At 42.5% G+C, this 27,985-nt stretch overlaps 1 protein-coding gene across 4 annotated transcripts; it reads left to right on the top strand.

The window, feature by feature from the left end:
* Positions 1–65: 65 nt before the first annotated feature.
* Positions 66–27,052, top strand: usp7 (ubiquitin specific peptidase 7 (herpes virus-associated)). Of its 4 annotated transcripts, none has more exons than XM_085453742.1 (31): positions 66–547; positions 6,102–6,206; positions 6,856–7,054; positions 8,973–9,111; positions 9,326–9,414; positions 9,540–9,648; positions 10,373–10,503; positions 10,659–10,713; positions 10,836–10,916; positions 11,262–11,352; positions 11,471–11,553; positions 11,887–11,996; positions 12,708–12,885; positions 13,521–13,665; positions 13,855–13,985; positions 15,213–15,347; positions 16,827–16,928; positions 17,389–17,494; positions 18,202–18,294; positions 18,418–18,485; positions 18,730–18,830; positions 19,153–19,306; positions 19,544–19,611; positions 20,571–20,679; positions 21,552–21,629; positions 21,722–21,822; positions 22,418–22,517; positions 22,866–22,985; positions 23,082–23,153; positions 23,272–23,362; positions 25,032–27,052. In XM_085453742.1, the coding sequence occupies exons 1-31, from the start codon at positions 460–462 to the stop codon at positions 25,136–25,138; spliced, it is 3,339 nt and encodes a 1,112-aa protein (XP_085309868.1). In that variant the 5' UTR covers positions 66–459; the 3' UTR covers positions 25,139–27,052. The 4 variants fall into 4 exon arrangements, with proteins under 4 accessions (XP_085309868.1, XP_085309865.1, XP_085309864.1 ...); XM_085453739.1 differs by having other exon boundaries at positions 383–547; positions 12,708–12,864; XM_085453738.1 differs by having other exon boundaries at positions 383–547; positions 20,577–20,679.
* The last annotated feature ends 933 nt before the right edge of the window (positions 27,053–27,985 follow it).

The following is a 27,985-nucleotide window of genomic DNA, read 5'->3' as shown; positions in this document are numbered from 1 at the left end:
GACGGTGCAGGTCGTGCTCAGAGTTCTCTTATTGCCCCACATTTCCCGGGGTAGACCCGGATTGATTTAGCTAATTTCAGCGGGCCTCCGATTTCGGAGTCCCCCCGCCCTCCCCTAATTACATCCATCGCAACCCCTGCCGTCAACCAGCGACTCGCACCCACCAAAGGCGCCGAGATTGGGCGAATAGCGAGCAAATACGTCCGCGTTTCTCTACCCGCTCCCCCGCCGACCTCCCCTCCTCACTCCCCGGCGCTGACAGCGGACAAGGCCGAGTTTGCAACAGAGCAGGCCCGGCCGCCAAGGCTCGACCTGTCCCCACCTCCGCATCCCACTACACCTCACCAGCAGTCCAGAACCCGGTTCCCCACCGAGTCGACCCTGGACAAGGTCGAGGGCAACAGAGAAAACAGGGAACACCGCATCACACCTACAACAACAACACCGCCACCTGCCAACATGAACCACCATCACCACACGCAGCAGCAGCAGCAACAGAAAGCCGGCGAGCAGCAGCTCAGTGAACCGGAGGACATGGAGATGGAAGGTAAGTAATGGCCCCGAGTAAAGTGAACGGACTTTTTATTAATCTTTTTTTTTAACCAGGTTTGTGCCATACGTTAACATTTGCACGAGAAATGCACGGAATTTTATCCGCATTAACTGAGCCCAACATCTCGGTAAACACGGAGGCCTGCAGCTAGCAGAGATAGCCGGTTGGTTTTTTTTTTTGCTGATTGTGCGTCCGATGCAGCATACTTGTATTCAGCTGACCTCATTTTGCGTTACAAGCAAACCGAGTCCTTAACGATCTTCGTTTGCTTGCGATATTCAGCTGTTTGCAGGTTTATCCAGAACCGGTGGCATTTTCCCCGCACATTGTCGCAGATTAGCCGCATAAATCATTCATTCTGATCGGCAACCGTATCTCCAAATAAACAGTTCATCGGCTTGTTGCTTCGAGATTGCCAAATCACCGCCGTCTAGAATCCGCTTGCACTCACAGAATTCCGGGCCCGATGCTTGTTGGTGGCCCAAGTGTTTGTAAACAGTCTGCTTAGTGTTGCAATTAACACGGATCCAACGCTAAGGTAAATTAATCTCTCTGCTCTGACTTGGCTGTGTGGGCTTTTGGGGTGATTTTGACAGCTATCGCTAGCTGCGTTCATCACTTCTCCCGCGAATAAAGTAGTGATATATATGTTTTTATTTTTTACTGATAACGTTAAACTTTAGTCTGTTAGTTGTTGTTCGACAAGTGACGTTGGTTCAGCCTCTAACAGTGAGAGCGTGTGCGTTAGCATCGTGTGATTGCTCGTACATTAAATGCTGGTTTCTAAATGGCTAAAGAGATCGGTTGACCATTTGGGTAAAAATATGTTAGGTGTGTCTCCAAAGTTTGACATGTTACCATATTGTAACAGAGTATCTGCTTCACTAACATCCACTTTGCGCGTTACGCCTTGTAAAACGCGAAGAACGGTGCTAGCGCGGCTGCTAATATTGAGCTAGTCAATTAGCTCCAAGGCGCACCTCGTTACGTTCTTTCTCTAGCTAGCATGCTAGCTAGCTAGCCAACTAGTGCACGGAGGGGGTGTGTGGCGTTCCAAAATGGTGGCTTGTATTTTGCATCGTTAAGATTTTGCCTTTTGCCCGAGAGCCGGGCCTTGCATTTTTTTCTCCGAGCTTTTAGCTTGTGTCTAAATTTTATCTCACGGTTATAATTTAGCAGCTGAGGGTAAAACGATTCCTCTAACAGTAAATCTACATCAATAGCTGGTACTTCTTGACTCCAGCTAATGTTGGCTAATAAAGGCCTTGAGGTGAATCTGTGGCTAGTGTTTGCTAAGGTGGCTAACGGGAACGCAGATGCGTCAATCCTGTGTTAGCTAACACACTACATTTTTAGCTATCCCTGCTGAAATTATAACAATGTGGAACACCAAGCGTACATTATCCCGTTTTATGTTAATTTATATCCTGGTATTTAGTGTCGTTACGTGAAACGTGGAGCAACGCTGGCAAGTAACGGTAGTTGCCGCTGCGGTAAGCCAGGCCCGCACAGAGGCAGCGCGGGGATTTGCTGCTTCATTGTATGGAAGACCAAAAGGCATGGAGCTCGCCATTTTTAATGATCTGTTTTTTTTTCTTGTTCTTTTTTTTTCGTTTTTGGGGTTCAGTTTGGAGTCCGAGGCGGTCATTTAAGCAGTCTGCACACACAACACCAGCACTACCAGCATTTTTATTAAGTTTACAATGATGTCAACTTGGGGCTGAGTATGGACCAGTGGGCACTTTCACTGCGTCATTCAGACCTTTTAGTTTTACTATGTTTTCACACGCTTTTGCTTGTTATTTGGGAGCACGTATTATACAAATGACCTTAAGCAGTTACATGCATGCTGTGGAGTAAATAAAGAAATGACCAGGCACAACATTTCCATTGTTTGATGATTCATTGTAACACTAATCACTAGTAGCAGGTGCATTTAGCGGACTTCCCCACCCCCTCTCCTATCATACCTTATCCTTAGGTGCACTGAAGCCTTACAAGGACAGTGAAGACAAGTTGACATAACAAACTGCTCACTTTTTCTGGTGCTTCTGACTTCTCTCAGAAGCAACACACACACACTCCCACACTCCATTTCCGATATGGTATGAGGCGCCATGCAGTTGCAGCCCCACCATCACTCATTTGGCAAAGCTAAATCATTTTGCCTCTTTTTGTGTTTTTGTTTTTTTGTGTGTCTCCGCACTCTAATTTAAAAGCAGGGCTGTTGCTGTCACATAGCTGGCCAAGCTTTTATATGGGTCCCTCTAAAAATTAATATTGAACAATCTTAATGCCTTTATATTCAAAAGGTTCTAAGAAATACAAGACTAAGGGGTACAATTGGCACCTTGGTGAGGACTTAGTATTGTTTATGGGCATTTAGGGCCAGTTTGCTCAAAGTACAGGAACACAGCTTAGTGTGGCCTGATGCAGCAAACTGCATTGTAGCCTCCTAGTGCCAAGTCACTGTAACAAGATCAACCATGCAGTTATAACCTTTTTGGTGTGGGTTAACCACACATCTGGAGTGTTTTTTCCATTTGCTCAGCATAAAGTTTGTATATTAGAGGAGAAGATTGAGTGTGATTATTGACAAACTTTCATTTGCTGCTTTTAGTCCAAAGGATTTCAGCTTCATAAGATTAGAAAAGATTAGCATTTTTTTTCTCTAAAAACTTTTCACTTGAGGGTTACTGCAGATATAGTGAGACTTAAGCTAAATCACAGGGGTTCATTTTTATTCTCTTTATAGTTTAAGCCAGTCGGGGTAAGCTCTGCAGTCTTGCTCTTTGTGGATTTTTGTCCCATAAGTAAAACACCCAGCTCTTACTGTTGCAGTTTTTGGTGACAGATCCGTTAATAAATACATTTCAGCATAGGTTGACACAGTGGGCGGGACAAAAGGTTGTCATGGAGCTGACTGACGGAGCCCAATAGCATGGTGTAATCTGCTTGGGTAAATGAGGTCAGTCTCCTGGAGGATTCGGTCAGCAGCGTTACCTGTAGACCGACACAGAGGAGTGCCACACGCAAAACTTTGCGCGAGAGACGAGGTGACAAAGCAACCCATTTTGGGACATCACAGGATCCGGGCAGATTTCACTCACTCCTTGAAGTCGATTCAGCGCGCATCTGATTCCCTCATCGGCGTGTTTTGGTAAATTAGACTGTGCGTCGAGCTGCCGAGCTGGGATAATTATTGTCCCCTGTACGCGTGTGTTTTGTCTGAATGATGACTTGCTGCTTAATCCTGCATTGTATCCGTAATTACCCAGCCTACTGTTGGTGTCGCTGGGCCTTTGTTATGCTCATACACACGTATACACACTCACACATTCGCTCTCTGTTGCTCTCACTCTGTCATACACAGACTGAGAAAGGAGGCTTAAAATCCCGTGTCAGTGGGGTTTTCCCATTAAAGTGAAGAAAAAAGTAAAAGAAGGATCCCCCACTCTATCTATATATATATATATATATATATATATATTAGGGGTGCAACGATACACAAAATTCACGGTTCGGTTCGGTTCGATACTTTGGTGTCACGGTTCGATATTTTTTCGATACAAAAAAAATGTTCATGCCTTTTTAATTTGTCATTTATTAAAATTATAAATATATATTTTAACTCAAAAGTACAGTTTTTAAATTTAACCCTAACCCTTGTGCGCGTTTTTTATTTTGACAGCGAATGCGCACCTGCGGACCACTTATGTGCAGCCCTGGTTATTTAGCTCGTCATATTGCAGCCACAGAAATTATTTTGTCCATGAAACCATAAAGCTGCACTTTCTTTTTGCCTTATAGTCTGATTTGTCATAACTTCTCCGTTTTGTGGTAAGCTTTTCTTTGGCTGTCACTTCTTCACCCTGACCTGTCTTATTTGGCTCAGAAGAAATGAAATATATATCCTCCTGCTTTTACACACGCACTCACATAAGCTCAGCGATTCTCTGCGCGATCAACCTCTCACATGTTTAAGCTTGCTGCGGGAGATTTCACTTGTCATGTTTGCATAGTAAGCTAACGATTAATAAGACGATGTCAGAGGAATTGGTGCACAAATTTTCATCACTCACAGATCAGTGCTGTCGCTCTCTATACACAGTTCGCGCGATTGCAAAGTGAAAGCAAAAAAACAAGAGCAAATTCAAACGCGATTTCAATATGTCACATATTGACAGTGGCTCACCGATGCCAATGACATAATTACCCAGCTACATTTCCGAAAGAATGCAAAAGCATTGACATATATTTTTCCTTCCTACAATAGCCCGACGGGCAGGGAAGAGATAGATTTTGGTAGCCCGACTGAAAAAAATCGCTAGCCCCAGGACGTCGGGCTAGCGATATTGCAAGCCCTGTATCTGATTGAGGAATCACTCATCTTTGGAAAAGAGTTTATTACAGAGAAATGGCTCTTTCCAAAATAAAAGCTATACTATCCGCTTCTTCTGGGCTATATTCTCAGCAGCATAAGGAGAATCATGTGCTAACAGCTGTCTAAATGACTCGGCTAAAGTTAGTAGCATGCTTGTTGTTTTTGTCTTTGCACTAGGATGATGTCGGCGTAAATGTGCAGTCATATTCGTTGTGTTCCCACTAGTGATTTCAGGTTAATCTCGTTGAAATGACCTTAACGCCACAACACGGCAAATCTCCATTAACGAGCTACCGCCGATCACCCCGTGCATGGGGCTAGACGGCCAACACGTTAACGAGCTAACTGCGCTAACACACTAGCTCCCACCCATGTAATTGAGCATTGCACGGCACATCCAACATACTGTTTTACTTTAGTCCATGACTCGCTTACCTTCAGGGTCATACCTCACATGAAAACCAAAATATTCCAAACGCCAGATCTGGAGAGCTTAACTTCTGTCTTGCTAGCTTGCCCTGCGCTCTTCCTTCTGACGATGCTGTCTGTGTTGAGCACTCAGTGGATCTGCGCTCGACAGTGCAGTCTAGGCGGAGTAGTCGAACGCAGATTCACTGAGCGCTCAACACAGACAGCATCGTCAGAAGGAGAGTTGATAAAATAAATTACAAATGTTGTATTGTTCGATACATATGCCTACCGAACCGAAAGCACTGTATCGAACGGTTCAATATCGATACGAATATCGTTGCACCCCTAAAATATATATATATATATATATATATATATATATATATATATATAAAATTAATTAAAAAAAAATTTTTATATATCAGTTGTGTGACCCAAACGTGAAACTAAAAATGGCATTAATGGGAGAATAAGGGGACGCTTAAGCTGTACTTCTCTGTCTACTCACATTGTCCAGATTTGTTATTTTGGTTTAAAATTACAAAATGAACATATAAAAGTACTTGCCACGCTTTATTAATCCTAGAGGGATTTTCGATTGCACGTTCCTGACCTTTTGACACCTGCAAGTTGGGAATGCAGCCACATTTACCCCAAGTAAAGAGAAAAAAAAGGGGGTGTCTAACATGTTAATCTATCCAGGAACGCCATATCCATGCAGTCTTATTATGTTGCTTATCTCTCCCTGTGTAGCTGGGGATACAGATGATCCTCCAAGAATCCCCGCCAACCCAGTGATCAATGGTAACGTGGCCATGGCAGACGGACACAACAATACAGAGGAGGACATGGAGGATGGTGAGGATTATGTGCAGCTCTGCAAACGCTTTAGTTTCTTTGAAGCTTTTCGAGTAGAAGAAACTGTAGGTCGTCTGGTTGAAATTACACCTGAAGTTAATGTCTTTATATGTAGTAACTCAAATGCTGACAGCTTGTCAGTGGGAAAACATAAAGACTCTTGTCCATGTTATTTATTGGCAGTGTATGAATTAAATTTAAACGGTATTTTCTCTAACTTAATGTAATTGTAAGCTCTCTTACTTCTGCCAGTTTTCAGAAGTTGTTTGAAGTAACTTGTAATTATGTCTTTTACGTTCTTTAGCGTGAGTTAAACATAACTTATGAGGTTAATAAAAATCAAATGGTGCCGCAGCACTGTGCTGCACCACTGTTGCATCATAGTGGGCAGTTTAGGCTAACCCCTGCTCGACTGCAGCAACCGTCTACTGCCAAAACATGTGGGGTGGAACTCTGTCTCGTATTTCTGTTGTCGGATTGCAGGTGTCCAGGAATAATGACAGTTCTGACCCCAATTATTTGGATCACTGGGCAAATAAAGCAGAAGTGCTGTATCGAATTAAAAGTTCTCAGTGAATCAGAGGGAATCTGTTACACACCAAATCTTCTCCTCCCCCTCTTAACGCGTCACCCTCCCGTCTTCTCACAGACACTAGCTGGCGGTCGGAGGCGACCTTCCGGTTCGTGGTGGAGCGCTTCAGCCGCCTGAGCGAGTCAGTGCTCAGCCCGTCCTGCTTTGTCCGGAACCTTCCCTGGAAGATAATGGTGATGCCGCGCTTCTATCCTGACCGACCACACCAGAAGAGCGTGGGCTTCTTCCTGCAGTGTAATGCAGAGTCAGATTCCACGTACGTAAGAGGGATTTGGGATGTGGGCCTTTTGATATAAGCTGTGATTATCAACTCACTTTATGCTCTCTTGGAAATTCTGCTGCTTTGAAAGTTGCAGTAGGTTTTTCTACTGTAAGTCGGGATCAGTGGTGCTGTGAAGAACTTCCTGCAGATGTTTTATCCACTACACCGCTTCGAGGGATGTAGTTTACCTAGAGCCCCGAATTGAAATGTGCCAAAGCTGCAGTAAAAACTCTCAAGTATCTCATGTGATATATGATGTTCTGAGTGAATGAAGTGAAAGTGAGGTTTTAGTGTGTAGCCAGGAGGCCTGACGCACAGTGGTTGTGGTCGTCTCTGGTACCTGGCAGGACCGCAGCAGCTCGGCGCAGTTATCCCATACTGTGAGACTGCAGTGGAAATGCTTTTTATTGCTGTTTTGTAAAATGCAGCTGCTAATGGGAAAACATATTTGTTAAGACTGCACACAGTCAAGTTTGGAGCTGGTGAAATTAGATTAGAACTGGATTTATGTTTTTAATTTAGTGAAAGGTAAAGAGGCAATCCTGCTGCATCGTTTCTGTGCTTTTCGACGTCCTATTAGACAGTCAAAGCTTCTTCCATAGTTTTTCAGCGGCATCTTTCTCTTTCCCAGTTTGCTTAATAGCTGGGACTAGCAAAGCTCTGGTATTTAATGTTAACTTAACTACACAATTAGACCAATTTTAAATACTCTGCTCTTTTTCTTCACTCGTGTCCTATACAGAAGGATACCTGCCAGAGCAGCAGGCAGCCCGCTGTTTGAAGGTTTACACCTATGACATCTTTGTTGTTTTTTTACTGGTGTTGTCAAAATACTTTAAAACATCAGAGCAAATTATTCCTCAAGAAAAAGATGCAGGTTTTGCTCCATTTCACTGTCTGTGTTATAGCTGCAAAAATCCAAACAACATGGCGCAATCATAACTGCTCCTGTAGGTGCATTGATGTAAAGGGGGGCTTGCTTTGATTACTGGAGCACAGTTGGATTGGGAACCTTCTTTCATCATTGCCACACAGTGGTTGTTGAATTATTGTTATCGAGTCGTCGAGACGATTCATATTCGCTGATCGTGGCAGGCTAAAGCCTTCACCACTTTCCCGTCGCTCCCTGTGTGAAGTAGCAGGAGTTGAAACCTGCACAGCTTTCGTGCTCCGACATTACAGCCCAGCCGTCCTGTGTTGCGGTTGGGTATTGCTGCATTAACGGGGTCACAGCTGCTGGTTTTAACCACTGCTCTGGTGGCAACCCAGCTTTTGTTTTCTGTGCCTCTCTTGAGACAAACAGCTGCCAGTTCCCACAATGAAATGTCATTTTTCACAATCGAATGTCACTTTTTTTTGCCCTTTTCTTTCTTTTTTTTTGTGCAACTCAGCTGCGTAACTTCATTTAGAAAATGTGCTGTCAGCCCTATTTCCCTGGTGGGGGTTGTTGGTTTTTAAATACCCTTGTGTGTTTGGGTTTATATTTTCTCTTCTTAATATATCTTTGGTGTGTAAACTGAAAGCTTTGGGAGGGCACAGATGTAAATGTGAGGCTTATAGATTGATTCAGTTTGTAATGCCACTCTGAGAGATGCATAGATGCTGTTGGTGATTTGGGTATATCTTGGTTAATGGTGTGGAAGGATGTAAAATTAGCATCTGATGCTTTATCCTGTTACCGTGCACAACACTGTTTTATGTTTTTCAGTAGCTGAAGTGGAACAGTGTTGGATGGCTTACTTGGCTCATAAGTTTGCACAGGTTGCTGGTCCTGCTCTCCTATGTTTTAACGTCGTAGCCTACGCAGTCTTCTAAATGTGCCGATTTCAGTGCCGCCAAAATGTTCCTGAGGAAATAATACAACTTTTAAACAGTTCTTTAGTATTCAGGTGTCGTGTCTTTGGTGTTTCAGGTCATGGTCTTGCCACGCACAGGCCATGCTAAAGATCATTAACCACAAAGACGACGAGAAGTCATTCAGCCGCAGGATCAGTCACCTGTTCTTCCACAAAGAGAACGATTGGGGTTTCTCCAACTTTATGTCCTGGAGTGTAAGTACACAAACCTGTCAGAAATTAATGTACTGTTACTTTTGTCAAAGAAACAGTGGAATATTTTTGCTGTGAGTGTTGGTGGGGTTCTTTTTTTCTTCTCGCTCAGCAGTTACCACTTTGTTAACCTTTTGTTTGGGCCTGGTTGTATTCTTTCATTACTACAAATTGCTATTCTTAAAAAGATTAACTGTTTTGCAATGATGCATTTCAGGATGTGACCGATCCAGAGAGGGGCTTCATCGACGACGACAAAGTTACATTCGAAGTCTACGTCCAGGCGGATGCCCCACACGGAGTGGCGTATGTTGTGTTCTATTTGAGTCGTTTATTTTTGTCTTTATAAACTATTTCCCATGTGCATTTTCTCTGTTCTGTTCAGGGTTTATGACTTATAACTAACTGAAGTTTTTGGTCTCTGTAACCAGCTGGGATTCAAAGAAACACACAGGCTATGTTGGACTTAAGAACCAAGGAGCGACCTGCTACATGAACAGCCTGCTACAGACACTCTTCTTCACCAACCAGCTACGACGGGTAAGGTTTTGTTTTGTGGCTTCTAATGACTGTGTGTGGCTGTGGCTGTTTTTCTTATCTGTTATAGGGTTCTTAACATAATAGATTTGATTATTTAAAATACCTTTAAACCCCCTGATTCTCAGCACCACTTTCAATACGGTCATAAAGCTTTTAATTTTTCATCCAAGTAAGAATAAGCAGGTTGTAATGTGACATGAGGCACACAAAGCTCTTAATTCTTGATATAGTAGTTCCACCTTTCAGGTGCTTGGTTAAATGAGTGGATCTTGTATATCGGCTTTCTTGTGTTTATTTCCCCCAAATGCGAAATATTTCCAATAGACACGACTGCTGTTTTCTTTAGCCAACAAGCTCAGTTGTTAAGCTCTGCACGTGCCAACTTTCTACTGCCAAGAAAATGCTACTGACCCAGGGCGAATGACCCTGGTGGAAATGAGCATTGAAACAGTTTCAAATATCATCGTCTACATATTGAAAAATATATATATTTTTATGACATGCATATTTATTTATTTGTAACGTTCTACTATAGTTGCTGCTTTTGTTTCATTGCTCCCATGCTGGCTCTTTTAATTCTACGATCAAAGTGCTTTTTGAAATTTTCCAGTAGCATATCTGGAGTTTAAATATAGTAAATGTTTTCACAAAAATAGTCCAGTCAGCCTAAGATGATTAGTTTTATATAAAAGTTGTAATCCTGGAGCATCCTTATCCTTCCCAGGCGGTCTACATGATGCCCACAGAAGGAGATGACTCCTCTAAGAGCGTCCCCCTGGCACTGCAGAGGGTTTTCTACGAGCTGCAACACAGCGACAAACCGGTTGGCACCAAGAAGCTCACGAAGTCCTTTGGGTAAGTTAGGACTTGCTTAGAATATTATATGTGTTGTAAGCAAAACTATTAGATCCTTGCATGCTTGACATGTGGGTCAACCATCAGAATTTCACAATAAGCGTTGTGACGGTTGGTTGTATTCTCTCACTTGGTGTTTGTGTTTTTACGTGCAGGTGGGAAACACTAGATAGCTTCATGCAACATGATGTGCAGGAGCTGTGCAGAGTGGTGAGTTTCCTATACACGTTTAAAAAGGTCCTGTATGCACGGTGAACAACAGCTGACAGTATTTACTGTTTGTGTGTGTCTGTGTGTGTGTGTGTGTGTGTGTGCGCGCGCGCGCACTGCAGCTCCTGGACAACGTAGAGAACAAAATGAAAGGCACTTGTGTTGAGGGAACAATCCCAAAGCTCTTCAGAGGAAAGATGGTGGTATGTCATCTCTCTTTCTCCGTCTCTTCCTCCTCTTAGCTGACTCGCCCTTTTAGTTATGGTCATATTTTGCATATCTTTTGTACAATATTGTTCTTATGAGGGGAAATTTATAGTGTTTATTTTGCTCAGTAATGTCTCTGCAGCACGTCTCGCACAGTAGATTCTGTAAACACAGCGACATGATGTAGGCTAACACAGCACAGGATGTAGCCTGGAACAAGGCCAGTTTAAGAATAGACTGAGGGTAAATCAAGACGTGACCCGATGAGAAATAATGTTTCTGACTCGCCTCTCATATCGTATAGTCTGACTCTGCGTGTGTGTGTGTGTGTCACTCTGCAGTCATATATCCAGTGTAAGCATGTGGACTACAGGTCTGAGCGGATAGAGGACTACTATGACATCCAGCTTAGCATAAAAGGAAAGAAGAACAGTGAGTAGCATAAATGTGGTGTTTTATTGATCAGTGGCACATTTGTCCTGCATGATCATGATTTTCACACACATATCAAAGCGGCGATTTTCTAAATATAATCTTTGCTTCTTTCCAGTCTTTGAGTCATTCAAAGATTATGTGGCAACCGAGCAGTTAGATGGAGACAACAAATATGACGCAGGAGAACACGGGCTCCAGGTGAAGTATTTCTGCAATTTGTTGGCTCTTGTTGCTTTCATGCTGTTGGTATTGAAGCAAAGTGGACTAAAATTTTAGTTTTTATGTCATTGTGAAAAAATATTTGGTGTTCCAAAAATTAGACGTGTTCAAATGGATCAGTAGGTTTCCGGTTTTTCTTGCCAAGCTACAGAAATATGTAGCTCTAAAAATAAGATCTGGAGCTTGTTTACCTGCCTTGTTTTGATATGGTTTAAATGAGCAGCCTAAAGCTGAAAGGGTTTATAATGGCAGGATTAATGTCAATGGGATGTCCTCACCAGATGACTGACTCATTTTTGTTTTGCGTCGCAGGAAGCAGAAAAGGGAGTGAAGTTCCTCACCTTCCCTCCGATCCTCCATCTGCAGCTGATGAGGTTCATGTACGACCCACAGACCGACCAAAACATCAAGATCAATGACAGGTAAGGAAAAAAAACAAGCTGATGCTTTAAAAATAGTTTTTGAAGTAAGGTTACTTGTGAATTACTGTGCAGAACGCACCCTGATAACTCCCCGTCACACAATGAGACGGTAACTGTGCTGCTCGAATGTAATTTTAGAGAAGGTCTGCTCCATTGTAGCATAGGTTAAAGGAGGAATGTCACTTGAGCTTTACACTCGTGAAAAGCTTGCCCTGACCTCGCTTATTCAGACGGTGAGAAAGGAACCAAGATTGTTTTCTGTGCCATCAATCTGTGTACAGTTAATGGTGTTAAAAATAGAATCCAGCAGAAATAATGTGACACTTGTAGCAAACGCTACCATTTAGAAGTGCTAACTTTCTGCTGTGCCATTTCGATGAGCTCTGACTCATCCTTGTGATGATGCTACAGCCAACTGGCATCCTGAGGGCTTTGTATACGTACATGGAGACACGGGTGTGGGTGTGGAATGACAGTAGTTTTGAATATGCTCAAGTTTACTCTTGATTTCTTCCATTTTTATGCTACTTTTTGGCTGATATTTGACCCTTTTTGTATTAATCTACACATTGTTTTTTCACATTATTTGTTTTTTATTTCTACCTTTCCATTTTTTTAAATACTGCTGCTTACCTCATCCTTTTTTCTTTTTTTTTTTTCCTTCTCAATTTCTTTGTCTCTAACGCCTCGCCATCTTTCTGTGCTCATTAGATTTGAGTTTCCAGACCAGTTACCTCTGGACGAGTTCCTCCAGAAGCCAGACTCAAAGGACCCAGCCAACTACATCCTCCACGCTGTGCTAGTCCACAGCGGGGACAACCATGGCGGTCACTACGTCGTCTATCTTAACCCCAAAGGAGACGGCAAAGTGAGTGTCAAGGATCCAATAGTGAGAACAATTTTTTTTCTGCACTTTTCACCAAAAATGCTCAAATTTACAAAAAAACAAAAAGGAGTTTATGTTGTGGAGGAATTCAGAGCTATGTTATCTTACCTCTTGACCTTAAGTGTTTATTAATTACATACAGCTGCATGCATTAAGATCCAAGGGTTGAGAGTCAGAATAAGTGCCTCCCAGGTCTGCAGTGATTATTATACTGAAAATGACAGAACACACAAGCTTCCTGACAGGTGAGACGATATCACCTAATGTAAGAAAAGGGATGTTTCACAATTTAGATGTTTAGTGGAATAAACGCTGTCAGAAAAGATGTGTTAGTGTAAAGAGTCGGATGTAAACACGAGCTCTCAGCTCAGACTCTTAATCTCATACTCATCGAGTAAACCCCTCTGATATACACACATCAGTGTGATGTTACATTAATTCTGCATTTAGGTTTGTGTGACAATGATTGTCTTAAGTGCTCTCTGGTTTTTCTCTTTTTTTCCCCTCCACTCCAATCCTTGGTGGTTGCCCCACCCCTATCTCGCCTCTGCTCCTCATCCTCCTCTGGCTTCCTCTGGCTGGGACCCCATCCTGCAATCACCATCTGTCTCCGTCTATCATTCTGTCTCTTTCTGCAGTGGTGCAAGTTTGATGATGACGTAGTGTCACGATGCACCAAGGAGGAGGCCATAGAACACAACTACGGCGGACACGACGATGACCTCTCCGTCCGCCACTGCACCAACGCGTACATGTTGGTCTACATCCGTGAGTCCAAGCTCAGTAAGTAAACATCCGTCCTTCTTCACTCGTCATTTAAAAAACATCGGTATGAGAAACTTTCCCAGCAACACATGAAGGTATCCTCTGAGCTGATGAGTGCAAATAAAATTCCTGTTTCACATGGAGGTGACTGTAGTGAATAATACTGTTGTACTAAATTATCACTTCTGCCGTTTTACCCACACTCAGGCGAGGTGCTCCAGCCGATGACCGACGTGGACATCCCCCAGCAACTGGTGGAGCGTCTGCAGGAGGAGAAGAGGGTGGAGGCACAGAAGAGGAAGGAACGCCAAGAGGCTCACCTCTACATGCAGGTCCAGGTAGGGAATCGGAGGTTATTTAAGCGCTCTGTGGTGCTTTGATACTTTGCGATCAAAATACTTGGGTGGCTGAATAATTTAGTATACAGCACATGAGAAACCTACAGTGTAGGAAGTACAGGAGAAAATTGAAGCTGTGTTTGTGGATTTCAGGTAGAGCCACATTTGTGTCGAAACACCACACCTAGCAGCTTGTGCCGTTTTACGCCATCATACTGTAATCTGGATGGTTTGGTGTTTATTGCTTAAAGTGTGTAAAGGTGCAGGACTTCGTACGGTACTTCTCGGATTATTTATTCATATTAATCAGTATATTTGTTCTGTTGAAGCTCGAACTTGAACCCAATAAAGTCGACCTCCATAAGAGGCCTGACAGAAACAGCTTAGTTCGTGAGAAGCTATGCAAAGTATAACATCGTGCACCTTTAGACGGGGCAGATATGTTTCATAGGTGGATGAATGCTGGATTTCAGTGCGATAAGAATGAACTGTTTTGCCTTTTTGAAAAAGAGTAGATGACGTTTAGACATTTATGTTGGATCGGATCGTCGGGCTAACGACGGGCTGGAAAACGGAAGCTTCTTCTTTCTGTCAAGCAAAGTGTTCGAGTGTTTTGTTGGACTCTGTGTAACCTACAAGTGGCACGCACAACTGCAGGTCTTCTCGCTCTGGTTTGGCGGTCTCTGTGTGGTTGAGATGGGGAGAAGAGCAGTCAGTGATAATGAGGAAATGGCTTGTTAAATGATAAAGGTTTACCCTTTTCAGCACTGACTTACTTACTTGTTCGAGTATTAAGGCAGCACAAAGGCTAATTACGCTCATTATTTTCCTCTGAAGAGGTGATAAGCGTAACATTTAAAGGCTGTAATGAGGCTGTGTGAAACTTTGCTTTGCACTTTGCCTGTAAGCCATCAGAACTGACACCTCATTGAAAGTCTTAGCAGTGGAGCACCCCTCTAAACAGAAAGCTCTACATAATTATGATTTCGTGTGTGTGTGTGTGTGTGTGTGTGTGTGTGTGTGTGTGTGTTAGCTACTGACTGCTGCAGTGAAATGTCACCACCAGTGTGGATACAAAGAATGAAGCTCTTGCTTTGTCGAGATCTAGAGATAACTTGGGTGTGGGGGAGTGAGTTTTCATTGCATGAAGTCTTTAGTCTCTTATTTTTCACACTTTGGTTCTTGGTCCAGTTATACTAATGCTGTTCATCTTCCTTCTCTGGGCAGATGGTGACCGAGGACCAGTTTTGCGGTCATCAGGGCAACGACATGTACGACGAGGAGAAAGTGAAGTACACGGTCTTCAAGGTCCTGAAGAGCTCCACGCTGCAAGAGTTTGTCCAGAACCTCTCCCAGACCATGGTGAGGCATCTGTGGGACTGTATGCTCTTTGATGGTGATGGATATTTGGATGAAATTTCTAACTTTTTTTTTTTAAATTAAAGAATAAAATAAACCATTTAAGATTAACTGCGAAGAGTTTTAGTTTGTAGATTTCAAGATGCATGAAATGTTTAGTCAGTAAACTTATCTTTCATCAAAGTAACTTGTGCTTGGTGGAAGTTTAATATTTGTGAAAGAAACCGCATTCACGCACATGCTGTGTCTCAGGTTCACGCTCGGACCCCAGGCTGAAAGAGAGGGCTTGTTAGCTTGTCAACAGTGCGGAGCACACATGTACACTAGGGCTGCCACAAACGATTATTTTGATAGTCGACTAGTCACCGATTATTTATGCGATTAGTCGACTAATCAGATCATCATCCATTGGACGTAAAACGTACAGCTTATTGCACCAGCAGCATCTGCTCTTATATAACTATCATTAGCTTACAGCTTTAAGCTTTTAAGGTGCTAACTAAAAATAAAGACAAGATGATAGTTTATTCAATTTTAATGAAATTTGCAGATTGTTTCGGTAAAGTTTAATAAACTCCTTGCTATCTAAAATATAACAGGACACCGGAGTATATTCTCCAGCATCTCACACTTCTGATAATCAGCTGTCTGCTTGACGTTTATTCAGCTGTGTAAAAACTATAACTTTAATCTCAGCCAAACCGATTTACTCAGGAACAAATAAAATACTAAAAAAAAAGCCAAACAATAACATTTTTAATTTATCTAAGTGACTCATATATATTTAACCTGAGTCGCGAAAGACGGCGGTGGGTTTGAAAACAATTTGCCGGGAGTCTGGTGTTCCCATGGCGCTAGTGACCTAGCCCCCGGCTAGCTATCGAGCTAGTGGGTAACAGATGTCTCCGAAAACGTCGGAGCGCTTTTGAAAATATGTGGTGTCCTGATAAACTGAGCAGATATTTGAGGTTTACACAGCTACATTCTCGCCTGAAAATATGTTAAACGTTTATTTTGTGACCCAGAAAGAATAATAAGAGTAATATTAAAACTAACTAGCTACCGCCATTGTTGGAAACTAAGCTGGGCCGCGCTATGAATTCTGGGACACAGCTGCTTCTTCTTCTTCGGGGTTTAACGGCAGCTGGAATCCTTGTACACGCTGTGCTGCCATCTTCTGTTTCAGTCCGTTATTACACTCTTAAATCCTGCTATTATTCCTGCGTCTTTTGCGATCTTACAAAGCTTCAAACGACACGTCGACTATTAAATCAGTCGTCGACGATTTTGATAGTCGACATAATCGTGACTAGTCGACAAATCGTGGCAGCCCTAATGTACACACACTTGCTTAAATTCTGGCTCCCTGCGGTTGATCAGTAAATACCAGTTGGAAATTTTAGTCTTGATGTCTTTTTCTCAACACGTTTCTGCTTTTCCCACATCTTATACGCAAATTGAAACTGTATTGATGTGCCGCAGGGTTTTCCACAGGACCAGATGAGGCTCTGGCCCATGCAGGCCCGTAGCAACGGAACCAAGCGACCTGCCATGCTCGACTACGAGGCCGATTGCAACAAGTCGGTAGGTGTTTGCACCTGTGGCACACATCTTCAAAAATTCCTGTATGCTTTAGCCAGTTTTTTTTTGCATTAAAATAATGAAAGAAAGCTGCCAGTGAACCAGAACAACTGTGCTAAGATCAGTTCAAAAATATGCAGGATTTAGAGCACGGGTTCTAGAAGGAACTATCACTCCCTGAATTATTTTTTTTATGAATCATTATCTAAATTGAGTTTAATTTGAATCCCTGGATAACTACTCCATGTATAGAATCACCTGTCAAATCTCTCTCTTTTTAAAAAAATAAATAAAATAAAAAAATCCTCAGTTTGTTTACAAGTCTTTTTTTTCTTTACAAGTTTTCCGTATAATGCAACAGTTTTATGTCACTTTAATTCCTGGGACCACTCCTGAGTTTATGACTCAGTTAAATGTAACATAAGAAACTTTTTTTAAAGATTGGAACATTTTTGTGTTTCAGATGATCGACTTGAGTGACAATGAGAACCCCTGGACAATATTTTTGGAGACTGTAGATCCAGAGATGGCAGCCAGTGGGGCCACGTTACCCAAGTTTGATAAAGACCGTAAGTTCTCCATCCATCGGCGCTCATCATCAGACTTTGAGTCTTAGCACTTTCTTTTCTCTAAACTTTTAAAATATCATTTTTGTAGAAAACATGTTCTTCAGGTGTCAGTCTTTGATTCCACTTACATAGCTGCCTGTGTTGGTACCGTGTAGATAAGAATAATCGACACAATGCCTTAGAGGTCACAGTCATAAACGTAGAGTACTAGTTACTCAGTAACATAGTTACTGATCGGTTTGAATGTTGATGGGTTTGTTCTGAGTGTTTATGATTATTAACACTGTGTTTAGCTGCTGATTAAAGGCTCTGGCATGCTACTGTTTGTAGTGCGATGTTGTAGCTGCCTGCTGCCACTTGGGGTCAACGTCAGAGACATGCGAGACATGTAGTTTACGTGGTGTTGGTGATCCTTGTGGTTTGTGAAAAACAACTTTCATAGTGGAACTAAGTGAACCCGAAGGCTGCAAACGCTTGGACGTATCTCTTTGTTTCTCAGTTCGCTCAATCTTTCCCTTTGCATAGCTGGAGAACTGCACCAACAGACACAAATGCAGAACCATAAGTGGCGTTTTGTGCTTTGTTTAGTGTTTCAGTTGAACAATATTTATGCAAATTGAAGCTATACTGCTCCTCAACCACTTCTTTGGCAGGCGTGTTGTATAGCTGCTGATTTCACCTTGCCCTGTTTTGTTTTTCTCTTCTAGATGATGTCATGTTGTTCTTGAAGATGTATGACCCCAAAACCAGAAGCTTAAATTATTGTGGACATATCTACACACCTATATCCTGCAAAATAAGTAAGCGTGACTCTGTTATAACCTCAGTACCCTTTCATAAGGTGCAGTGTGTGAATTCTTCGTCTGCAGTGAACGTAAAGATTTTGAGATTTTTCTCTGCTTCTCTTTTTTCCCTCTAACCAGGAGACCTGCTGCCAGTCATGTGTGAGAGAGCAGGATTTCAGCAGGAAACTAGCCTTATCCTCTATGAGGTGATCTATTCTGTGACGCCCAGTCGCTGACACACTCCTGTCTTTTTCTCACTTGCTCCCTCACACTCTCACATTCTCAGGCTCCTCTATCTGGCACAGAAGCTGTGTTAGGCTCTCATGTGCACACTTGCACTCTGTCATATGTAGGCCTTGGTACATACATACATCTGCCACAAAAATAAATACTATCTTGCACTTAGCAGATAAATTGACTGCATAACCCCCGATGCTTGGTGTGTTACAGGAAGTAAAGCCCAATCTAACAGAGCGGATACAGGACTATGATGTCTCTCTGGACAAGGCCCTGGACGAGCTCATGGACGGGGACATCATTGTCTTCCAGAAGTAAGTTGTTTTGGGGGGTTTTGGCACTTGTGCTTTGAGAAATCTGCCAAATTGATATCTTCCCGAGGTCGACACGCTTCAAGTTGCCTTCGTTTAAAATGTCTCTCTTTGATGACGCTCTGGTTGAGAAATTGTTGCAGAACTTGTTAGCTTTACTTGTTATGTCTGTGCCCTCATTTACTTCTTGACCTGCGCTTTCTGTCCTTGACCTCTACCTTCACTTCACTCACACTTCCCTCTGTCACACTGATCTCTGTTTTCCCGTCATTACAACACAACCCGTACCTCAAACTGTCTTTCCAACCTTTCTCCAACACCACAGGGACGACCCAGAGAACGACAGCAGCGAGCTGCCTACGGCCAAGGACTACTTCCGGGATCTCTACCACCGGGTGGACGTCATTTTCTGCGACAAGACCATCCACAACGACCCCGGCTTTGTGGTCACACTGTCGAACCGCATGAACTATTTTCAGGTACGATCGGTTGAGGTTCTTTGGATGAATATTGATTAACTCTTATTATTTTTAAAAAATACTCATGTGAAGCTGCCGAGTCATTATACGAAGACTGATTTTTATTTTTTGCTGCTACTGTTAATCCGGGAGTGGATTTCTGCTGCCCCCCACCCCCTCCACCTGCTAGCATTAAATTTGATTGACAGGTGAAATCTGACAGGCCCGTCATGAACTGTCTGTTTTTGTGTTTGTCAGGTGGCTAAGACTGTAGCGCAGAGGTTGAACACAGATCCCATGCTACTGCAGTTCTTCAAGTCACAGGGGTAGGAGGCTTGTCTCATCCACACACACACACACACACTGCATTCTTCGTAAATGTAGTAACAATAACAGTGCATAATAGTGATTGTCATTCTTTCTTTTTTCTTCTTAAGCCGTTGTTCTCACTGTAAGCCAAAATATGGCCTTTATAGTCAGGAAAAATGCAGTTAAGGGCTTTGAAACAACACTGAACATGAAGTCAACTACAAGGGAGAGCACTTTAGTTCTTGCTTTGCACATAACTGAGTAATTATGCTTTTGCTGTAGCGTAATTGTCCCTTTTTTGTGGTTTTGACAAAAAAAAGGTTATACTAAACAAAGGCTTTTCCTGCATAGAGGGACTGTGACAAAATGTTTCTGACCGGTTTCGTTATTTTTGGTGTTTTATTTACTGAAGCGTGTTATGCTGCTTCTTAATCTGATGGTCAGAAAGAATAGGAAACCACATGGATTTGGGCCAAATAACTGACTCATCACCTTCACTGTACATAGATCGATCTCGCCGACGTGCGTAGTCATCTCCCAGAAGGCTCATTTGGAGCCAGGAAAATCTGCTAAAGACGGCCTGTAGTTTAATGAATAATGCAGTGTTGTTTCAAGGCCGTTTTTTCCTAAATAACTCAAAATCCTGTAATTCTGTTTGACATGTAGAAAGGAACGTGTAGGCCGCGTTTGAATAGTGTTGTGACTCGTAGCTTTTGTCAGGTTTGCCTTTGATTTGATTACTTGCAGTTGTCAGTAGAAATGTTGCATAACCTGTCCCCCCTCCACCTGTCTTCTGTTGTTTTTCCTCCTACTCTTCCCTCTCCCTCTGTGCTTCTTTTTTTTCGTCTTGCTCTGCTGTTCACCTCCACCTCTGCTTCTTTGCTTCTTTTCCTCCCACTTTTCTTTCTCTTCTCCTTCCACCCTTCTTCCCTCCCCTTTGTTGTCCTCCCCCCCTGCCTGGTGGTGTGGTGGCCAGGTACAGGGACGGTCCAGGGAATCCTCTCAGACACAACTATGAGGGAACGCTGCGGGACCTGCTGCAATTCTTCAAGCCTCGGCAGCCCAAGAAACTCTACTACCAGCAGGTAGGACTGGTTTGTCTACTTTTTCTGTGTCAGGATTTCAAGTTTGTCTTTGTTCTCTCTTTCGAGTAAGATAACTGGTGTTTCCCCTGAAAAGGAGCTCAGTGTTTCATAGTGCCGGTAATAATTCTGGTAATCTTAAATGTCTTTTTGTCTTTCCTCCGTTATAAAATATAAAATGCTGTCTGATAGAAAACAAAGTCATTGGGGTAAAAATGTTTTCTGACTACCTGAACTTTTAACACACAAACGGTTGTGAGAAAGTTTTTATTTATTTCAAATCTTTCCTGCAAACCAGGAACGAGTTACATCCTCAGGTGGATGACTTATCTCAGTGTCTTGTTCATGAGCGACAGGGATTTGTATCTTGATCTACGTCCCTACTCTCACCTACGTCACGAGCTTTGGGTAGTGACCAAAAGAATTAGATCATAGATACAAAAGGCAGAATTTGCTTTCTCTGAAGGTTGGCTAATTTCTCCCTGAGAGAAAGGGTGAGGGGTTCAGCTATTTGAAAGGGACCGGGTATAGAGCCGCTGCTCCTCCATGTTGAAAGGAGCTAGTTGAGGTGGTTCAGGCATCTGACTGTGATGTCTGCTGGTTGAGGTGTTCATGTTACCCTGGCCCCATGGTAGACGCACGACACACGGGGGAGACCACATTTCTCAACTGGCCTGGGAACGCTTTTGAGTTCCCCTGGATGAGCTGGAGGAGGTGGCTGGGGGAGAGGGAGGTCTTGGTTTCTCTGCTTAGGCTGCTGGCCCAGTGACCCGGCCCCAGATTAGCAGAAGAAAATCGAAGGCCACATCCTACGAGTCCACAAAAGGAGTAACTTTGTTTTTATCTCTCTCTTTTTCTCTATTATGTATTCTCAGTTAAAGATGAAGATAACAGACTTTGAGAACAGGAGGAGTTTTAAATCCATATGGCTCAACAGCCAGTTCAGAGAGGAGGTACGACACTCAAAAAACCCCAAAAACCTTTACATAAGGAAAAATGTTTCTGTGATTCAACCATAGACATGAAACTGTTTCTTGTGTTGCAGGAGATTACTCTTTACCCTGACAAGCACGGCTGTGTGCGGGACCTTTTGGAAGAATGTAAAAAGGCTGTGGAGCTGTCTGAAAATGGCTCTGAGAAGCTCAGGTATCCATCTGTGTTTGGCTTGCTTGTCTTCCTCTCAGTGGTTGCAATCAGAACTTTTTGACAGCTGCTCCAGCTGTTCTGCCGTACGGGGAGTTTGCATCTGATGGTAAACTGAGTTAAAATTAAAAAATCGAGCACACTATGGTCCGTTTTAGCTTTTTGAACATTATCTTTGACACTGGGCAAATCACTAGAGATTGAGTGCTTGTTGTTGTGGCCTAGACTGTCTGTAGTGAAGTTTATCACTTTAGTTTTCCACTCATCTTGATCCAGGTAACATTTTGGCTTTTGTTTAACCCCTTTGATTTGTTTTTTTAATCTAATCCTAACCACGTGCGAAATGTGTGCTGCTTCTCCTTTTTTTTAAACACTTTTCACAAAATTATAGTCTGACAATTACAACCCTCACAGCAACCGCGGCCTGCACAGCCCCATTTCATTCTGTAAACCTGCTCTCTGTGACTGCACTGGCACCTTTCCCTTTAGTTTGGCTGAATTTCTTGTTTTCCCTGGTGTGATGTCAGAATCAGATTTTGCTGCATTTGAGAAGCTCCTGCAGAGCGTTAATGCCTCCTCCCTCGTTCTCCCTCTGCAGGCTGTTAGAGATAGTAAGCTATAAAATCATCGGAGTTCACCAGGAGGACGAGCTGCTAGAATGTTTATCTCCTGCTGCCAGCCGCACCTTCAGAATAGAGGTGAGTGTTTATGCGAGGCGTTGCCTGTGCAGCGCGTTTCACTGTGTCGTTTATTTTATGTTAGCCGCTTAACTTCCACTTAACACGCCGTCAGGCCGACACTGTATTTTTGCCCTCACAGCCAGTCAGTTAGCAGTAGAAGTATTACTTCTTCATGCTTGTTAAAGGTTAAATACCAAGCTTCTGGCTCAGTTTTCTCTGTAGCTCTTGCGTCATTACAGCGCGTTAAAAACTTTGACCACCAGGTGTCAGTAAAAACAGTTGGTTTATTTTTACATTTTATAGTCAGTGGTTTGATCTGAGCTTATTTTCTTCCTTCATCTCTCTTGTGCTGCTTGGCTTTTTCAGGAGATTCCTTTGGACCAGGTGGACTTGGATAAGGACACTGAAATGCTAATCCCTGTTGCTCACTTCCATAAGGAGGTCTTTGGCACCTTTGGGATTCCCTTCTTGCTCAAGATCAGACAGGTGTGTTTTTTTTGTTTACTTGTACCACATAATGTGGGGATTATTATTTATTTTATTTCTTCTTGACTCACTGCCATCCTATTCTCCTTTGTGCAGGGTGAGTCGTTTCGGGAGGTGATGAGGAGGATCCAGACCATGCTGGACATCCAGGAGAAAGAGTTTGAGAAGGTAGGTCGTCGTTGGTTTGCTTCTTCTTAATAAACAGCGTTCTCCTGATGCTGAAATAATTAAAGTGTTAACAAGGGGGGTAGTTAACCACCAGATGTCTGTCTCTGTGTGTTTTCAGTTCAAGTTTGCAATTGTGATGATGGGTCGGCATCAGTACATCAATGAGGATGAGTACGAGGTCAACCTGAAGGACTTTGAACCACAGCCAGGTATTTACTGCCTGCGGCGCTACTGGGAGCGATACCAGTGTAACTGCTGCTGATACTGATACTGCGCCGATTGAACGACACCAGGCTAGAGCCAAACACAAAAATAAAACAAAAGCATGAAACTGTGACAGTGCCTCGTCATGCACCACTTCAATGTCACGGCTGCTCATATTTATACAAGTTTATCCACCTAATAATGAACTTTAAAGACCTTTTATGTACACTCACTGGCCACCTTGTTAGGTACACCTTGTGTTAGTACTGGGTCGGATCTGCTTTTGCCATCAGAGTTGTCGTCATTCTTTATGGCACAGATTCAACAAGGTGCTAGAGATATTCCTCAGATACATTGACATGACAGCTTCACACAGCTGCTGCAGATTTATGGGCTGCACATCCGTGATGTGAATCTCCCGTTCCACCACATCCCAAAGGTGCTCTACTGGACTGAGATCTGGTGACTGTGGGAGTTATTTGAGTAAAGTGAACTCATCGTCACATTCAATAAAGTAGTTCGAGGTGATTTGAGTTTTGTGACATAATTTGCTGTCCTGCTGGAAGTAGCCATTAGAAGACGAGTGCATGGTTATAAACATGGTCGGCAGCAATACTTGGCGAGGCTGTGGTGTTTAAATGATGCTAATTTGGTACTAATATCCCCCACACCACTAAACCCCCACCAACAGCCTGAAGTGTAGATAAAAGGCAGAATGGATCCATGCTTTCATTCTGTTTTTGCCACATTATACCATCTGAATGTCACAGCAGAAATCAACTTCAGACAAGACGGTTTGATCTTTTGTGGTCCAAATTTTGCAAACCTTTACAAATTGTAGTCTCAGTTTCCTGTTCTTAGCTGACAGGAGTGCCATCTGGGCTGGTCTTCTGCTGCTGTAGCCCATCTGTTTCAGGCTATGACAATCAGAGATGCTCTTCTGTAACCTTGGATGTAACGAGTGCTTATTTGAGAGAGAACTGCTTCCCTGTTTACTTTTTCGGACCGTCCTCTGTAAACCCCAGCGATGGTTGTGTGGGAAAATCCCACCAAATCAACAGTTTCTGAAGCACTCAGTCTGAAACCAACAACCATGCTACATTTTCTTCCCTGATTTTGAATTTGAACCTCAGCAGGTCACCTTCATCATGTCTGCATGGCAAAATGCACTGAGTTGCTGTCATGTGATTGACTGATTAGATCTGTGTGTGTGTGTGTGTGCGTGCGTGCGCGCGTGTGTGCGTGTGTGAGAACAAACAGTTACACAGGTGTACCTAACAAAGCGGCTGGCATGTGTATTTCTAGTATTTACCACACTGCCTTTCTAGTGATTCCTTTACAAGTGTGACACGGCACCTCTGGTGTTTTGTTCACTGCAGCAGTGATTGGTTCTTATTTGTAATGTAACTGCATCAAAATGGCCAAAAGCTCCCCTGCAGTCGATAGTTTTGATGTGTGTAGCCCAACCCAGTCACCAGAATCATTAAAACTGGACTTTATTTTCTTCACGTTCCTAATATTGGCCGGTGTGTCAGCGACACCCGAGATTAATGTCGATGTCACGCGGGCTACAGAAATACTCCCACTGCTCCTGTTACTGTTCATGTGATTTCTGTACTGCAGGTGGCGCTGTCACTTCTCCTAATGGCCTCTCTGATGTGTCCTCCTGTGTAGGTAACATGTCCCACCCGCGCCCCTGGCTAGGGTTGGATCACTTCAACAAAGCTCCAAAGAGAGGTCGCTACACCTACCTGGAGAAAGCAATCAAGATCCACAACTAAAGCAGCCCCCACCCCCACCTTCTCCCCTGGTCCTCCTCATCCTCTCCTGCTCCGCCTTCATCCCTACCTACTTTAACAAACCATAACCACAGACTGTAACCAACAACCGTGTGTGTGTGTGTGATTGTGCGTGAGAAAGACTGAGAGAGTGTGTGTGTGTTCATCACTTCACCCCGCCTGGACACCTCTACAGCTCTACACCGGCACTATGTCTTCAGTGATTGGGATCTTGCTGCAGCTGATGGATTATTCAACCACAAAATAAACCGCACCAACCACTGACTGTTTATTTTGTTGTACATTTTATTTCTTTTCCCTTTCCCCCCCCCCTTTTTTAAAAATCGTCTCCCTCCACGTTTGAGGCTGTTCGGTTATTTTTTCTGGCTTGTCTGCCTGTTGACTGCTTTTTGTTGCCTGTTCAGAAATGGGAGACGTGTAATTGGATTTTATGGTTTAAAAAAAAAATTTAGGAGGAATCACGACACAGTATAGCATATATAATATGTATGCTATATATAAATATTTTCATATATAAATATGAACTTCTAGGCTTAGTTTTCACTTCCACCTCATTTACAGCTTTTTTTTTTTTTCCCCCTTCACAATTTTTGGGGGGTTGTTTTTAAATAAAGTTGTTCAAAGGGGCGTCACACTGCTGTGCGGAGAGGTCAATGAGTGTGCTGTTTGGAGGACTGACTTGCAGAAATGATGGAGACATGCAGTCGTTTTAAAATTATTAATAATTTTTGCAAAAGCAGCTGCGGGCTGGCGTCCACCCTGAAGTTCTCTGGTTTGCTCTTATGATGAGGTTTCCTTATATTTTCTGCTCCCATCCCTACAGAGCAACAAAAATCAGTATTTCCAAGTTTACGCTCAAGTTCTCTTTTCCACTTAGTTTGGTTGGAGGAAAAAATAAATTTTTTTTGTCTCTTTCTGCAAACCTTGTATTATTAAAAACAAAAAAATCTGCAAAACAGAATCTGTTTAAAATAAATGGGGAAAAATACGATTTGTCTGTATTTCCTCTTGAACGTTGGAAATTAACCTTAGAAGTTTCTCAGGTCTGGCAAAAGTAGTTGTTTTTTTTTTCCTGATTGTGAGTTGCTAGGTAACATTCACGCACACACAGACACGCACAGATATGTGTTACCTCCCTGATGACTTCCTTTTTAGTTTTTTGGGGGGTTGCTAAAGGTTTGTCTCCCCCCCCCCCCCCTCTCCTCTCAGTCATTCCTCTTGTAAAACACACACACACATACGCAAGCTGCAACCTCTCTTCTTTCTTGATTGAATCTGTCGCCCCCTGGTGGTTGGGAGCAGTAACTGCGCTGTGCTTGGTAGGGAGCTGCAGACACTTAGAGCCCCACTGGTTTGAGGATTGTTTGGAGACAAAAAACCAGCATTGTAAGAAACACTTTAAGCCCTATGAATTTCTTTTTTCCTTTGTTAATTTCAGGTTTTGTTTTCTTCTTTCTTTTAAAGCACAGATGGAATGCACCCCTAATAGCGCATAGCTGGCTCTGTACAGACAACATTTAAGAATTGTATATTTAAAAATATGAACGTGTAAAATTTAAGAGAAACACACGCCTTTGTTGTTGGGTACAGAAGGAGCCAGGTGTTCATATTTCTTGTGTGTAGGTTTCTTTTTTGTTCGTTTGTTTTGCGTTCCTGATGTACCATTGACAGGTTTTTCCCCCTCTGTTACATTTGGATTGTTTTTCTTTTAAAAACTAACTGCATTGGTTTGTCTTGTAAGAAGTGCAGTACAGAGATGACCTGCAGAATCACACCTTAATTTGATCTTTTCCACTTTAAAATCCTCAGTGTAGCAGCAGTGTACGACAACTATTCCTGTATATTGCCTTTTTGCTGGAAAATGTATGTTGAATAAAAATTTTCTATAAAAACAAATAGACGCACCGCTGCTGCTTATCCGTGCCAGTGTGCGACCTGCGATTCCCGGTATTTGCCAAAAAATTACTGCAGAAATTTAAGCTGTTATAAATGACTTGTTGACCTCAAATCTGTCAAAAAATAGCTATACCATATATCACGAAGAATATCAAGTAATGTAGAGCCAGAAATGACAAGTGACTTTTACATATCATTTATTTATCTGGGTAAAAAGTGTCATTAACATTTAAAAGTGTTTTTCAAGATCGATCTAGCCAAGAGGGCAGCAGAAATTGTAAAATAAATAAATAAATAACCTCACACTTCTATGAACTTACTTGAAGTGACCAAAAAGAACTGGACTGTTAACAATATGAGTACAATCACCCAAAGTCATAAAGATACTTCAAAAATAGGTAATTTCTTTATTTAGGAACGGAGACTGCAACACAGATTAATACTCACTTATCATTCATGCACACATCACATCCCACAAGAATCATCCCCACCAGACTCACATCACTCATCTGACATTAAACTGCCCACCTTACTGACTGGATGATGTCACAAGATGGTGGGCTGGCTCAAAATAATAGAAGGTTGAATATTAAATGAACAGTATATTAACTGATATAAACTTACAAACACCTGTATCAGAACTCAAATAGAATTATCCGAACTTAGGGGCCTTTTATACAGGTAAGCAGGTGTGTCTTTGGATAATGGCAAGTATTATGTATGACATCAGAATCAGAAAGGGTTTTATTGCCAAATGTTGAGCAGGTTTACAACATTAGGAAATTGCTGCGGTGCTTCAGTGCAAACATACTGTCATAAATTGCGCTTAAATAGACATGAAAAAATAAAAGTAAGAATAAGAATTAAAAGTGCTACATAGAAAGATATATACATGATATATACATGAGTGCAGGTGGTGATCAGTGCCAAACA

This window comes from Copadichromis virginalis, linkage group LG4 (assembly GCF_057382275.1).
Source record: "Copadichromis virginalis isolate Kocher_CV1m ecotype Utaka linkage group LG4, C_Virginalis_male_GT1.1, whole genome shotgun sequence".
NCBI lineage: Eukaryota > Metazoa > Chordata > Actinopteri > Cichliformes > Cichlidae > Copadichromis > Copadichromis virginalis.
The sequence above is the reverse complement of the archived record's forward strand: the minus strand, read 5'-3'. Positions and strand labels throughout refer to the sequence as shown.

Excerpts from the sequence above, each read along its gene's own strand:
- usp7 (XM_085453742.1), top strand. The coding sequence starts at position 460 with ATGAACCACCATCACCACACGCAGCAGCAGCAGCAACAGAAAGCCGGC. Across the intron at positions 9,112-9,325 it reads CCAACTTTATGTCCTGGAGT|GATGTGACCGATCCAGAGAG; the intron begins GTAAGTACACAA and ends GATGCATTTCAG. Across the intron at positions 21,823-22,417 it reads AATGGCTCTGAGAAGCTCAG|GCTGTTAGAGATAGTAAGCT; the intron begins GTATCCATCTGT and ends CTCCCTCTGCAG.